The sequence below is a fragment of the Scleropages formosus genome, chromosome 11, assembly GCF_900964775.1.
Source record: "Scleropages formosus chromosome 11, fSclFor1.1, whole genome shotgun sequence".
NCBI lineage: Eukaryota > Metazoa > Chordata > Actinopteri > Osteoglossiformes > Osteoglossidae > Scleropages > Scleropages formosus.
The window spans coordinates 14,641,186-14,657,213 of record NC_041816.1 but is presented as its reverse complement, the minus strand read 5'-3'; the positions used below and the strand labels follow the sequence as shown (position 1 = coordinate 14,657,213).

General features: G+C 38.8%; 1 protein-coding gene across 1 annotated transcript; it reads right to left on the bottom strand.

Annotated features, from left to right (window-relative positions):
• Positions 1-2,624: 2,624 nt before the first annotated feature.
• On the bottom strand, positions 2,625-5,205 carry lysmd4 (LysM, putative peptidoglycan-binding, domain containing 4). Its single transcript, XM_018763747.2, has 3 exons — positions 5,115-5,205; positions 3,602-3,876; positions 2,625-3,274 (listed from the first exon to the last, which is right to left on the bottom strand). The coding sequence occupies exons 2-3, from the start codon at positions 3,872-3,874 to the stop codon at positions 2,750-2,752; spliced, it is 798 nt and encodes a 265-aa protein (XP_018619263.2). The 5' UTR covers positions 3,875-3,876; positions 5,115-5,205; the 3' UTR covers positions 2,625-2,749.
• Positions 5,206-16,028: the final 10,823 nt, after the last annotated feature.

The following is a 16,028-nucleotide window of genomic DNA, read 5'->3' as shown; positions in this document are numbered from 1 at the left end:
TCTGGGCCCCGGACCAATGCGAGGCCTGGCAGCCATCCACAGCTTTGGGGCCCAGAGGCAGATCAGAGCAGCGGCTGTTTGCCGAGCTTTTCTTGAGAGATGGAGGTGTCCAAATAAAAAATGGTGCAGGTCTGTGATCAAAGGAGACTTATGGAGGCTGCAGCTGCCAAGTTTTCGAAACCTTCTTCCATATTGTTACATGCAGCGCAGAGGGCATGTTCAGGGATTGTTTCATGAGACACATGTGTTGCGCTAGCACCTTATTGTACATGTTCTGTTCCTATGTGTTATACTGAATGTTGCGTAATAATGTATTAGTCAGCGGAACATAACGTTTTCTGCTTATATCACTGTAGTAGGTGACAAGTGTAATCATGGGGAAACTTTCCCTTTCTGGGTTTGGTATCACTGCCTGCACTCAAAATATACAAAAATGGCAACGGAAAAAAACTGCAGTCTCATTATTCTCAAATTGTAAGTAAATTCACATTTTCATGTTTTGTCCTGGTCTTCGGAATAGCTGTGGCCAAAAGTTTATCATTGAAATTACAGTCACGTGGGTCCCACTGGCACCCAAAATAAAATTGATAGCGCCACCTGCCGGTGGATGTTTTCACGCACACCGCTGAGAGGAAATGTCCACATTGGATTCATTTCCAAATTCAGTACCTCTTTAGTAAATTACTTTCTACATAAAGTATTTATATATATATATATATATATATATATATATATATATATATATATATATATACACACACACACACACACACATTTCAGTACAGCACCCACAAATACCAATTGTCCTGCCAATTTTCTGTGCCATTTCTTGCACCTTTACATTTATTTCATTTACATTTATTCATTCAGAAGACACTTTTCTCCAAAGCAACGTACATCTCAGAGATCATTGATGTTAGAGAATACTGATGTTATGGACTCAAAGGATACTCAAATAAAAGCCCACACAAATTTTACTTAAATAATTGATGTTTTTATTTACAGGATACATTTCATTGAAATACACTGTTATTCATTTTTGAGGAAGTTCAGTTACAACTGCACTCAGATTACAAATTATGTAACCATATGTATGGGCACTGATGGCACAGTGTTGACTAAAACAGTTACACGAGCTTCAAACAATTCCACCAAAATTTCACTCTGAAAAGTACTCGGAGGTGAAACCAGTTAAGGCTTTGCCAACAACTTCCTTTCCTCATTCTTTGGCTCGAAAATACAACTTTCTTAACACAATTTTGGCACATTATTTTTCTCTTAAGGTTTCAGTGACTATAACCTACTACACCATTATCTAGAACACCGAATGCATAAAATATGTTAATTTTCCCCAAATGAGTAGTGCTTGTCACAGCAACAAAATATCCAAATAGTTGTTACATTAAGTTATAGCTTCCTTATGAAAAACAAAAAGTGCTAAAGTTTCATTAAATTATATGCAGATTATTTGTCAGGGGCAAAGACTAACCCTGTACCATAACTGTAAAAAAAAGACACTACTGCAAATTATTTTAACATACTTATCGGCAGTCCAGATTACCAGTACACACGTAAACTGTAAAAAACAGGCAGGTTATCGATAATCACTCAAATTAAACCTGTAAAAATGGTTTTACATAGTTGCCTGTGTGCAAAAAAGTTGATCACTTTTGATGATTTCACAAGAACTTAAATGTGCTTTAATCAACAGATCTGAACCTGTTAATCCCATAGACCTGCATTATGTGTAATACTTGAAATACATATAACAATTCAAATGAATTGAAAATAATGGGCCTTTCCATTATTTCAAGGTGCTTTTAAGATTAAAATACTAAGAAAAATGGGTAAGAGGTGAGAAAAAATAAACCTAAATAATGGCAGTTGTTCTCATCTGCAACCCATTAGATTTAGGGCACAGATACATATTTTAATTGCGAAATATGCACATATTTAAGTTAAAATCTACCTTGGATCTGTCTATTGCCTCCATAAAATATGTATTGCATCATGTGGTTCCAATTCTTTAAATCCAACCATACTTCATATGTAGTGAGTTGTAATTTTAAAAAAAGGGCCTGTTAAAGATTCTGGAAGTCAAAACATAAGAATCTAATATGTAACTAGAACGACACAAAAAAAAATACATATTTTACTGAGGCAACTGAAATGTCTGAAATTAAGGAAGAACTTTTACAGAAGAAAAAAATATGCAAATATGCCTGCAAAATAGACAGATTTTCAAAAAACAGAGAAGAAAGAGAAAATGATTTTCAATTGTAGGAAGGAAGGTGGCACAGTGAGTAGCGCTGGTGTCTCACAGTGCCTGGGTGATGCAAGAGGACATGGGTTTGATCCCTGCTCATTCTGTATGGAGTTTGCATGTTCTCTCAGGGGGTTTCTTCTGGGTGCTCTGGTTTCCTCCCACAGTCCAAAAGACATGCTGTTCAGGTGGACTGGTGACGAAGTCAAACATAGTGTGTGAGTGACAGAGAGAGTGTGTTCCACTGATATATCAATGAGTGACCCACTGTAAACAGTGTATCTAGCAGTGTAAGTCACCTTGGTGAATAAGGTGTGTGGTGGTAACACTACTGTTCATCGGAAGTCACTTGTCTGCTAAATGAAGTAACGTTAAAAAAAATTAAATATGAACATTTCTCTTGCGTTGGACAAAAAAATTTAAGAACAATTTCTAAAGAGTTTCAGTTTCAAGTTACACTTCTCATAATTTCTGTAAACTGAGTATCTAGTTTGTCGTACTGAGATTTATTCCTGTGCTGTTCGAGGTAGACAGGAAGGTAGTGCTCATTACACTGTCATTCAAATGAGTCTGTCTCTCCTGCGTTTTGTAATAAACTACGTAAAACAAGGGCAAAATGATACCAATCAAAAGCATGACTACCACAGCATTCCACCACTGAATGCCCCAGTCTGCTCCATAGTTGGCTGAAGTCGTGTCCGCAGAGTGCTGCTGCTGTTCATTTTGGGTATCAGAGAGCACATCGCCTTGGTTCTCTGTGGTCTGGATGAGCCGCTCGATGTCACGGTCAATTTCTCTGAGGAAATCTGTGTATTCCTGCAAGTGAGGCCGGCCGGGTCCTAGAGCAGCTGAGCCCTGGGGCAGAGGGAGCTGCATCCCTGGCTGAATGCCGGTGAGCTCGCTGTTCCTCTCTGTCAAAAGGCCGTGCTTCTTCACTGGAATTTTGATGGACTTCAACGCATACAAGTCCTGTTCTCGGATGAGATTGTTCACTCGCTTTATATCAGCTACCTATTTCATTAAAAAGAAAAACATTTATTTATTTACTTTAAGGAAGGATTTTTTGGACTGAAAACTTTATCTTCGCACACAAATCATTTTGCCTTCCACATACTTTAATTTCACTATGCCTTTACCCGCAATGACCAGTGATTATAAGAAGTGCACTGCAGAGTACAAATTATAATCTAAAAACTATTCCAAACATTCACAAACTTTGTAAATACACTGTTTTATTCTACTTGAAAATCAAGTTAGTACAATAGACTTCTCTGTTCTAGCCAGTCCTATTTCAGCACTTTTTGTGGGTGTCCAAGTCAGATGGCTTCAGGAACTCACCTTGCAGCCATACTGCAGTGCCAAAGTATTGAGGGTGTCACCATGCGAAATGTCTCGCTCAAGCAGTAGGATGTCCCCAGCTCGCTTCTGCTCCCGCTTGGCTGATGCTGGGCCACGGGGCCTCAGTTTCATCACATTTAATTCTTCTTCTGAGGAGTCCTCTAACATGTCATCAGGCCCACCACTGAAGAGGTACACCTGACCATCCGCACTGGCATGGACGTCCACAGGTGCCTGGAACGCTCTGCGGGCAGAATCCCCTCGAGTCCCCATGGCTGTAGTGTAGAACAAAAACCCGAAACATAGCACATCCTCCTACTTAATTTCTGAAGGCTTGCAGTTTCTAATAAACAAGAGCAAAACTATCAACTAATGAGCGTACGAAACAAAACCATGAGTGCCAAAAACTTAATTTCATCGTAGAGTGAAAAAAAACAAGAATCTCTTGCGATAAAATGTTCAAATGTAATTTGACTACATATGTTCAGCTCCGGGGGTGCAGTGGCGCAGTGGGTTGGACCGCAGTCCTGCTCTCCGGTGGGTCTGGGGTTCAAGTCCCGCTTGGGGTGCCTTGCGGCGGACTGGCGTCCCGTCCTGGGTGTGTCCCCTTCCCCCTCTGGCCTTACGCCCTGTGTTGCCGGGTAGGCTCCGGTTCCCCGTGACCCCGTAAGGGACAAGCGGTTCTGAAAATGTGTGTGTGTGTGTGTGTGTTCAGCTCCTTTAAATCTATGTATACATTAACATGGAAAGGTTGTATTTAACACAGGAATCCACTAAAGACTATTACGATAATATATTCATTTTGCTGGCTCTATTCCCCAAGTGACTTACAATGCGGACCTATTTATAATGGTTTACCCATTTATACAGTTGAGTAATTTTTACTATATAAGAGATGTACAAGGACATACTGAAGGGAACTACAGCAGCAGGAATTTGAACTTCTACCAATAATAATAATAATAATAATAATAATAATAATAACAACAACAACAACAACAACAACAACACTTGCAACTTGCAACATCATTAAAATTCCTAAGTAAACTGGACTGATATTGCATAATAATATATGTATTAATCACTTTAAATGGAATGACTTAAAGTTTAACTGTCTGTGGCAGACGAGTCACCCACTGGACACTGCAGACAAAAAAAAAATTCTATAATAGACTAGTCTGTGTCAGTGCCATGCATGCTAAAATCAAATGATTACATATCCGAATTAGTGAGCTGCATATTATCTATTAAACTTCACTTTGCTGACTTATATTTATCCAGAATATATTTGTAAAAAGAGGTAAAAGGAATACTTGACAGAATCAATTAGTCATGTAACACTGACTCCTCTAGACTAGTGTCACTGACTGTCTCTCACCGCCACCGGCCATATCCAGTTAGCTACATGTAAACTTTTATCAAAATAATATTCGTGTTAATAACATCAGAGTTTAAATAAAGGAATTTATAAATCCCTATTAGTTAACGAAGAAACCTATAAAGCAGTACTTACCAAATCTGAGGAGATTCGCTACATAGTTCTCTACATAATCCCATAAATCCCTATAAGTTTCCTTTCGGAAAACCTGCGATGCACACTAACTCCCGGCTGAATCAGTACCAAGCGACAGACAAACAGCTCGGCAGACCAATCAGAGTTACGTAGTCGGTACCTGACCAATGGGCCGACGAGACGTTTCCGCTGTCAAGGTAGGTTGACGAAGCTGGAGACCCGAGTCGACGTGTAAGGTGATGTACTTTCACCCTGTGGGAGCACGGTATAAGGGCGCGTTGTACGAAAGTACATGCAATTTATTAAACGTAGTTCTCCCGTTTTGTTTTTCTCTCCGTTTGCCCCTTGACATATTTTTATTACATTCTATAATTTTGATCATCGCTTTTTTTTTTTCCCCTTTTTTTTAACCTAAACACATGATCTCATCATGATCAAATGTATTAGTATCTCTCATCAAACATGGCATGTATGAACTGGCGACAAAATCAACAACTTTCACAAAATCTGAATGGTCATATACTTTTAACCTTTACATATCCGTGTTCTCACAAAATTTGCGAACACTTGATTCCCACTTCAATTGTGTTTCGCTCGGGACTGGAGGGAACCGGCGGTGACTGGTTTCACACGAGACGATGAGAAGCTGGAAAAATGTAGTAAAGTTAATAACAGCAGTTAATGTAAAACTTGTAATGTAATATTTACGCGAAGCCCTGTGGCTGTGCAGTGTGTGAAGGTGAAGTGTTGCAGATGCCCTGTTGTTTTTGCTGAGACGTAGCAAAGCGAAGAAGAGCGGTGACGAACCAGCAGTTTCCTGTTGTGACATATAGTTTCATGAAGCCTGTGCTGCTCTTTTTTTTTTAAAATCGTTTCTTTAGGTCACCAAGCGTTTAAAAAAAAAAATGATAAAATGTGCTCTGAAAGGGCAAATTTAATCCAGGCATGTGTTTAATGGAAAAATCCGTGACTCAAGTCAGTCAGCAAATTACAAATCAATACAAAATGCAAATCAACTAAAGTTTCCTGAGGTTATGGAATGTGTAATTGTATTTGTGTTTGTCATTCACTTTTGGCGAAGCGGAAACACTATGTTACTAGTCTTGGGTGTGATAGTATAAACACATCGCTCTGTTTCATTTAACATACATCAGATTTAAATGTAATTAAAACAAATGCTAAACAAATTCTAAACGCACTGTTAATTTATCCGGTAATTTTTTTTTTTTCTCTTCTCAGAATTAATCCTAGGAATGTGTTTCAGTGGCTCCAGCGAGCAAGGTGCCATGAATGAAGGAAATACCAACAGCAGAGTCTCAAATTACATGTCCTAAAAGATCTGCCCTTGTGGGACTGGGCACAAATTTTCATTAACCACTTAAAATCCAAACACCTTGGGTCTTTTGATAACAAACAAGCAAATAAGCAAACAATCAAAATCTCTTAGAATGAATAATTTGATGCTTATATTTTCCAGATGAACTAATTTGTCGTTGATTCACGCTTTATGTGCACCGAAGGTCCATTTGTCACTGTTTGGACATTTCCAGTCAGTTTCTTGAGTTCTTGCCATAACCTGTGTGTCAGTTTTTCTGAGCTGAAGACCCCTAGTTCTTTCTGCCAGTTAAAATAAAGGAGCTCTCAGCTACCATCCTACACTTTATTTAACCACAGTCAGATACCATTAACAGGATTCATTTCCTAGCCTCTTTCATAAGAAATAAGGAAAGAAATATTGCTTTGTTCACCTTGATTTTTTATTTATTCAAAATATCATCACAAATAAGAAGGTATACACTAAGTAAAAATGGGGGCATGGTGGTGCAGCAGATTTGCGCTGTGCCTGCTCTCTGGTGGGTTTGGGGTTCGAGTCCTGCTGGGGGTGCCTTGCGATGGACTGGTGTCTCGTCCGGGGTGTGTGCCTTGCACCCTGTGCTGCCAGGTTAGGCTCCGGCTCACTGCGACCCCACCTGGGACAAGCGGTTTCAGTCAATGTGTGTGTGTCTATACTAAGCAATGTTGTGTTTATTAATATTGTTAATTAACATAGTGCCAGAAGATATGCAAAGCTATTGTAACACAAAGAGCTAATCTTTTTCATAAACTTACTATACAGAACATAGATAAGTAGTAACCAGGAGCCAATGCCAGGATGTGGATGGGATGCCTTAACGTAGTGTCTCTCTCTCTCTCTCTCTCTCGGCACACACACACGCACACACACACACACACACACACACACACACACACACACACACAACAATTTAGAGTTGGCACATTAATTATCAAGTAAATATATAATAATAATAAAATGAAATCACAACACAGATGATCATCTGAACAAACATCTCGGTAGGGTCAGTCTTGAACTGTGGCCTTTTCACATTTTCACATACCTTCATAATTTTGCTCAGTTTTGCTTTAGGAGGCAATGACCAGCAGATGACAGTGTTGTACTTTCTTAGTAAAGTATGGCTGAAAACTAAGTGTGCTGCCCAATTCACCATTACAACCTTACCCAGATAAATTTAGACATTACGTAGGTTACACTGTTAGGAGTGAAATTCTCAGAAAATAATTAGCAGCACTCTAAAAAAATGTAATTATTAATTAAAAAATTAATTAGGCCTATTCTGTAGTTCCCCTTATGTCTGATAAGTGTGTCACGTTAAACACATTCTGATTGTGTAGAATAAAAAACCTCTTCAAAATCAAAAATGGAAACTGTATTGAAAAGAGGGGCAAAATAGGCTCAGATATTACCATGTTTGGGAGTCTGGTAATCTTAGACAAAGTCTGCTAGTATCAGAAACTGTTAAAATACATTTTTAAAATTAGAATAATTTGACAGCATTCTCCATCTCATTTGAATTGTAAGAATTTAAGAATATGTACAGGGAAAGACAGTAATCTTTAGAAGACCTAAGAAAATTCTTTTGCTAGAGGGACAAGGGAACAAGTACATTCTTTTTCTTTTTTTCTGCTCACAAAGGCAATTTTTGACCCCTTCAAACCTGAAGATACCTCAATGGTACCATATTTCCAGGAGCTGTCAGAAACACAGAATCATGAGCCATGCTGTCTGTCGTCTGTTCAATAGTATCTCAAACAATATTAGACTGACTGAATTTGGCCTAGGTATTCCGCACTTTCATTTATGTCATGATCACACTCCATTTCTATTCTTGTGCAGGAACTGAATTGCTGGCCCACAAGAGTGAATGGCCAGCAACAGTTAGTTGGTTAGTTGATGCTAAGTTTTATAATTTGCTGCACAAAACAACTTAGTGGTTGTGCAGTTAGACACATTTCCGTCATGCTTGCTTAAGTGAGTATTGGAAATGTTTTGCAGATTTTATTCTATATGGAAAATACACCGTGAAGCATGTAGTGAGGTTTTGCTTATAAGAATGCTCTATAGGAAATAATTTGATTTATTGATTGATGACTTACCAGGTTTTAGTCTCTGTATAACCTTGTGTCAGCAGTTTGCTGGGATGAGAGGTTTTAAAATGGAGCTGATAGCAGTTGAAATTTAATTATCCATGTCTTGTGAACAGGGGGGTGCAGTGGGTTTGCCGTGGGCATGCTCTCTGGTGGGTCTGGGGTTCAAATTTTGCTTGGGGTGCCTTGTGATGGACTGGTGTCCTGTCCTGGGTGTGTCCCCTCCCCATCCAGCCTTGCACCCTGTGTTGCCAGGTTAGGCTCCAGTTTGCTGCAACCCCCCCTCAGCACAAGCGGCTTCAGGCAATGTGTGTGTGTCTTGTAAACAGTGAAAGACAGGCAATTGGGGAAAAAAGTACAGAAAGGAGCATTAAGTTAAATCGACTAATTCAATTCAGTGCTAAATTAGATGGAATTATTAAAGGCGTAATAAATTGTGCAGATGAAGGTTTACAGTATGTTGTCCCAGAGATAATAAAATCAGTACCTTGGTGTTACATTTCATATCTGTTCTATTAAAAACACACTACCAGAGCTGAGTACATACACTATACATATATATATATATGTATACTGTGTATTATATTTAACCCAATACTTGAAAAAAATCCATGTACAGTACATAATTTAGAAGTGTTTTCAGTTCGTCAATCCCAGAACGTGAAAAACTGGAACTGCCAGCAATTTGACTGTACGGGAAGGTATATGCTTGACCTAATATGTTAAATGCCCCCTTCAAAACAATTTAACGTTCATGGTGTAATTCATGTGTAGTGTTTTATTATGACAGTAAGAACCTTACATCAAATTCCACTCGTAAAATAAAAACAAAAAGTATAATGCTATTTGTAAAGGTTTTTCATCAACTTTGTCCTCTGTCATGGAGAGGATTAAAGGCCGGTGAAAATAGATGTAAGGGTTGGAAATAAAAATAAGCAGAGAGCGCCATGGGTCACGGACTGTCGGATTTAGTTGAAATGAGGAAAAGCGGAGCAGGAACATACATACTGCGGATGCCCTTTGAATGAACTGCAGGGGGATGGGATGGGAGGGTAGGGGAAAGGCCTCTTTGTAGCTGTAACAGAGCAAACGATTGCACTTTAATCTAGGATAATACATTTTTAACATGAATCAGAGGATTTAAAATGAGAATGCCCAATGCTAGAATGTGACAGGAAAATTCAGAATTTCTGCTTTTTGTCGAAAACTTACCAAATGCCAATGTGCCCATTACGTATCAAACAATAACTTCTTTGCTCCAACAGAGATATTGAAAACATCCAGCAATAATTACAAATTATTTTAATCATTAATAAAAAAAGCTGGATCTTATGTTCAGCTCTAGCTAAACTCAAGATGAAATAAAATAATACTGTTCTTTTATGCTCTGCTCATATCTCCTAATAAGCTCAACTTACTTGTAGTGAAGAGTTCAAAACCTCAAAAGTGCAGAAAACCCCCAATGAACACACATTTTTTTTTTGTTTTTAAGTGAGATGGGTTTGGAATAATATATTAACTGACAATCCATGTATAATGTATGTATGCCTATATGCTAATTGTATTCTCAGACCATCACAGCACATGCCTTCTCAAGTAATAAAGCTGATGTTCCTTTTCTTTTAGTAATGCTGAGGGGCTTTATTGGAGCCCATCGCTCTTTTATTTAAATACCTGCAGGAAGTGAGAACAATTTCAAATGTACTGGATAACTAACCTTTTGGGAAGGAATGTTTCACTAAGCTTCTTGAAGCTTTCAGATCCTGACGTTCCATTAAGCATGCTTTCAGGACTACAAAAAGACAGTATGTATGAGGAGTCAAGCTGAAGGTTAATTGGAGCCGGGCAAAGTCTGACCGGTTGTGATAACTTGCTCAAGGGGGCCTAACCAGCCCTTGGTAGAGAAAGCTGGATTAGCCATCACTGCACTGCAGGTCCCCACTGGACTCCAGCAGAATCCTAAAGAAAACCACAGTGACAAGTCTAGTTTTCTTCTGCCCTGTAAGCATTTCCATCCTTACCAACCAAGTTAATGTTTGATCTGTAGCCACACCAAGATATTTAGGAAACAGGCTTTTCCACATTTCTGCTATATTCCTGTAATGAAAATATTATTTTTCTAGATTTTTCCAGTTTGATCATAACAAACAAGTAAGTATGTTGTCTAACTTATACATTTCAAGATTTACTTAAATGTTGCTAGAAGAATTAATGTTGCTGAAGAATTAACTTATTATGTTCTCAAAAAATCTTTTTCAGTAAATGATCACTGTTTTATTGCATCCGTGGAACATAATTTTTCAATACAGTACTGCATAATTTAAAGTGTTGATTCTATTTTTTTTTTTTAAATGCAGATTTGCTTCTACCTGGTGATTTCTTGCTACAAAAAACAGAAAGGTACCAAAACAAAATAAACGATGAAAAAGAGAAGTCACACTCAACTGGAGCTAGAACATTTCACAGTATGTTCATGTTTCTTATCATTCTAGCAGAATAGTATCTTGGCCCTTGTTAAGGAATAGTGGAAATCACCACATGAGCAACTCCACTTTCCATTCTTGCAACTCCCAAAACTTACTCATGCCTACATGACATGCTCTTCATGTTTTCAAATGTCTGTAGAATGCACTTCATCTTCCCATGTCCTAAATGACACCAACTGTACACTTTGTCACTCTTAAAAAATTACAACTTAGTTCTGAAAGAAGGTTTTCATTAGGCCATGCCCAAGATAAATAATAAAAAGGATTACATTCGTTCAAAGGCCACGATCATGCTGAGTAAAGGTCTAATTATTGTGGTTGCTTAAAAAGCTGATCAAGTCCTGGGGCTGGCAGTTAATGAACTGGTCAATTAATCCTTTCTTTTTTAATGAGATGGGGGGTCCTTTGGCTGCAGCTTACCACAAAGGCAGCTAGAACATCCAAAGGATATGGCAGAACCAACTGACCCTCCAATTAAAAATGTATATGCCTCCCACTCTTCCTCTGTTAACTGGTCTGACCCAGCATAAGGATGGATTAGAACTTTTTCATGACTTCAGAACTACTTTGCTCTAATACAACAGAACAGCAAAGGGCATCCATGAAACAGGATCAGCCATGTTAAGCTTTCCACAAGAGACAAAAATCAAAATAATTATTTCCCAGGCGAAAGAATTACAGATTCTTTTGGCTGTACCATAAGGGGTTATGAAGACTTTATAAGAAACACAAATGAAATAATGAGTTGCGGTTCATGTTGAAATTCTAAGAAAGCTGATGACACAATTAAACGAGTATGATGAAGATGTTCATGCAACTACTCTAGGAGAGCCCTTAAAAGCAAGGAAGCACTGGTTAGAGCTACCTGAGCCACAAAATTTTTCACATTATGCAAAAAACACAGACAAAATGCTGTGTATACAGTACATTTTGTTAATCTGATGGAGGAAAAAAGGTACCAAAGAGAAAGAATGGCACAGAAGAACTGAGAATGGGTTTTGTGACGTAAACAAATGTGTCTGCCCGAAAAAGCAGCTTTGTTAATCCTCTTATTTTAATTGGACCAACTTATCCACTTTGACCTCTGCATGAACTGATGGCTTGACACTTATTTCCACGTTGTTTACCTATGTGCATCGTAACAGAGGAATTAGAGCTGAGACACGGATGTTTAACATTTCTTTTAAGACATCTTTTTCATACACACACCTGGATGTTGAGATATACAGCAAAATCTACTCCAGCTAAGAGCATTTGTCCACATTCTACACTCCTTATCCTGGTCAGAGGATTTGATAAACAGACTAGATATGGCATAAAATAGAAACATGTGTTCTGAGCTTTGCAATATCTGTTTGACAATATATAGCACAGACTGCATATTTCCACATATACTACAATATTTAAAATGTAATCTTAATTATACTTTATATATTATTACTAATAAGCATAAACACTACAAAAAAAGGTGGTAACATTATGATTAGAGCTGCTACCTTTAAACCCAAAAGTTGTAAATTTAATTTCCACCTTTAACTGTCATACCCATGAGCAAGGTCATTACTCTAAATTGTTCAATTAGCTGTATAAAATGGGGGCACAGTAGTGCAGTGGGTTGGACTGGGTCCTGCTCTCCAGTGGGTCTGGGGTTTGAGTCCCGCTTGGGGTGCCTTGCGACGGACTGGCGTCCCGTCCTGGGTGTGTCCCCTCCCCCTCCGGCCTTACGCCCTGTGTTGCCGGGTAGGCTCCTGTTCCCCGTGACCCCGTATGGGATAAGCGGTTCAGAAAATGTGTGTGTGTGTGTCTTGGAAATTATTTACGTTATTAATTTTATTATTTCTAGTCAAGGGGGGATGCAGTGGTACAGTGGGTTTGGCCTGTGCCTGCTCTTTACGGTTCTGGGGTTTGAGCCCTGCTTGGGGTGCCTCGTGACAGATTGGTATCCCATCCTGGGTGTGTCCCCTGCCCCTGTGCCCTGTATTGCTGGGTTAGGCTCTGCTTTGCCACAACCCTGCTTGGGACGAGCATCTTCAGATTGTGTGTGTGTGTGAGAGAGATTTTTAGTCAAATATGAATAATTTCTTGTGATTTATTAAAAATAGATGGAGTAAATGAGTGACAATGAAATCACTGAGCAGTTCAATGGAGGACACACACCAACAAGTTTCTGCTTACTTAACATTGGCAATTGCTATCATGATACTAATCTATTAAAATTGTCAATAAAACCAATTAGTTATAAACAGGCAACCAGCTGGGCACATTGTCAGCATCTGTAGCTACATGTTGTTCTGTACACCCCCCCGTGACCCCTGTAACATGTGGGTGTGGTTCGTCTCCAAGACTGTTAATGATACAGGTTCTTGAGGTTATCCATTGTGTAAAACAGAACTTCTGGCTTTAAGTAATCTTTTAGCAAACACTACCAGGCCACCAACTCATCTACCTGATGCTTTTCTCCAAAGCAACTTGCAATTATTTACCCATTTATACAGCTGGGTAATTTTACTGGAGCAGTTTACCATAAGTACTTTGTTCAAGAGTACTACAGCTGGAGGTGGGATTTGAATCTCTGACCTTCAGGACCAAAGGCAGCAGCTCTAATCACTACACTTCCTGCATGTAAGCTCGTTTCATTCATATAATGTAGATTTATTTGAAAAAAAATATGCACAATTATTGTACATTTGTAGAGCACAGACATTTTTTTACTAGTTGTATTCACTATATGAATTAAATATGGTGTACAGAATTAAATCAACACACAGCCAAAGACTAGCTCATGTTTTGGTCCACCACCATGTTCTGCTTTATTCTTTTGATATCTTTAATTTAGTTCCACAGCCATGGATAGGAATGGTGATTTTACACTAAGGTTACTTGAACAAAGCAGAGTGTTTAGACAACAAATCCTGCAAAATACAATTTGATATTATTACTATAGGCAAAGAAGGGTCAAGCTGGATGTTAAGTAGCTTTTTCCGTGACTTGTAGAATGCAGATTCCGTGGCGAGTGCTGATTTGTGGTGGGTCGAGGGCCCTGGGGCCGTGATGCGATGAGACGGAAAGCACGCCAGCCCTGACTGCACTTGATGCTCAGCGAATCTGAAAGGTCGTGTTGTGTTTTCTGGCAATTGGCTCGATGGGTCTGAGTTTTACAGCATAAGGTCGGGCTATTTTTCACTTGGCACGTTTACTAGGGAAGTGTGCCTTCTGGCTGTATTCGTATTGAACTTATTACCCTACTGCAGAGATAAGCTTGCTGCATTACTCTGTACATCTCTCAGTGTTACTGTGGGACTCTACAGCTTCTTTGGGGGTTCATATTACCACTCACCAGCCCCTTCCTTTGCTTATCTGTGTGGGGCTAGATGTTTAATATTTTGGTTAAGTATCTTATATACAGAATAATTTTCTCACTTTCGTTACCTGGAGTGTATGTGGTAGAGGGAATAACCCATTGTTACTACAAGACTACAGTTGGGAGAATGTCTTATCCTTCACTGCACTGTGTGCAAAGCTAAAAAGCTTTAGAGGGGAAACTCATGAATATGTGACTAAGGACCGCAGAGAAGCGTTTGTCGTCCTCTTTGTCGTCTGTTATAGACAGCTGCTGATTCTGATCTGGGATGTTCTGTGATGTATGTTGGTATTCAAACCTTGATTATATCCCTCTCCGATCTTGATAGAGCAGATGGAGAGCTGGAAATGGAGGAATTAAAGAAAACGTCTGCATTTATAAGAAAGGATGTGTTTAATATTCTGAGAGAAACTGAAGGACAAAAACTGAGGGAAACTAAAAAAAAATGTTGAAGCCTTACTTTCAAGAATTTGGTATAAACAGTCAAGTTTTTTTAATACCATTCTGCATTCTTTTTCATTCACACGCTACCTTGGCCATTCGACAGTACAGGTTTCATAAGTATTTGCCCTTTTTACAAAGTGAAATATGAAAACGTCAATAAGTTAACAACTGGCCTGACGCCTTTAAGGAATCCTTTTTTTTCCAGGGTCACTGCAAGTCTCCCTCTTTTTTTGCTTTTGATAATTTTTTGATGTTTTGCCTAAACATTTATAACTTACATTAGCTGTTACTGCTTTGTTCTCAGTAAAAAGATAAACAGTCTCTGTACTATGAATGCTCTTTTCTTGTGTATGTATTGGCTTCCTATGCTTTATGGATCACTAGTTAGACCAGCAATCATGATTTCTACATCTGCATCACCGAATCATTGAAATCAGAATCCTTTGGAAAATTTGTGAAGATCGCTGATGTAGATCATTGTACCAGGGCCACGGAGGGGGCAGGGCAGGAGCAGAGACCCAAATTTACGCTTCGTTGCATGTCATGGTGTGACATTTTGCTCCCAGTTGTCCCCACCGATTCCTAGTAATGTGCAAAAAAGCAAGAATTGTTGTCCTGGACATTTCTCAAATTTTCAACAGCTGGGCTCAACCCTATCTTCACACTGTCTAAGACGTAATGCAAAGAGACAGTAATGTTAAAATATAAAAAGAAAGCTTTGCTCTTCTTATTGGAACACTCCTTTACAAGCTGCCTGCGTATCCCTGGTCTTTTGCCTTTGTAACATGTTTCTGCTGCATACAGGCATACCCTAACAAAGCAAAACAGTCTCCTTACAGGTTGTATACTGGTCATGATATTATTAAAATAATAGTTGTGCTGTAAAACATCGCCTTTACCAGAGGGATATGCTTTTGCTGGAGCAGATGGGGTTATGCAAAGCTGCTTTATCATTTGTTTAATGATATTTACAAGCAACAGTCTAATAAGACATAATTCAGTGACATCATTTGTAGATACGGAAGCTGATGCACTCTCAGAAGCAGACTCGATAAGACTGGTATTTTTGAAAAGTCAGCGAATTCATTTTGTTTCTCCTACTTCATTTTGTTATTAGTTTATTTAATTAAAAGGCATACCCCAGTTCATCCTGTTAGTAAACACACCACCATTTCCAAA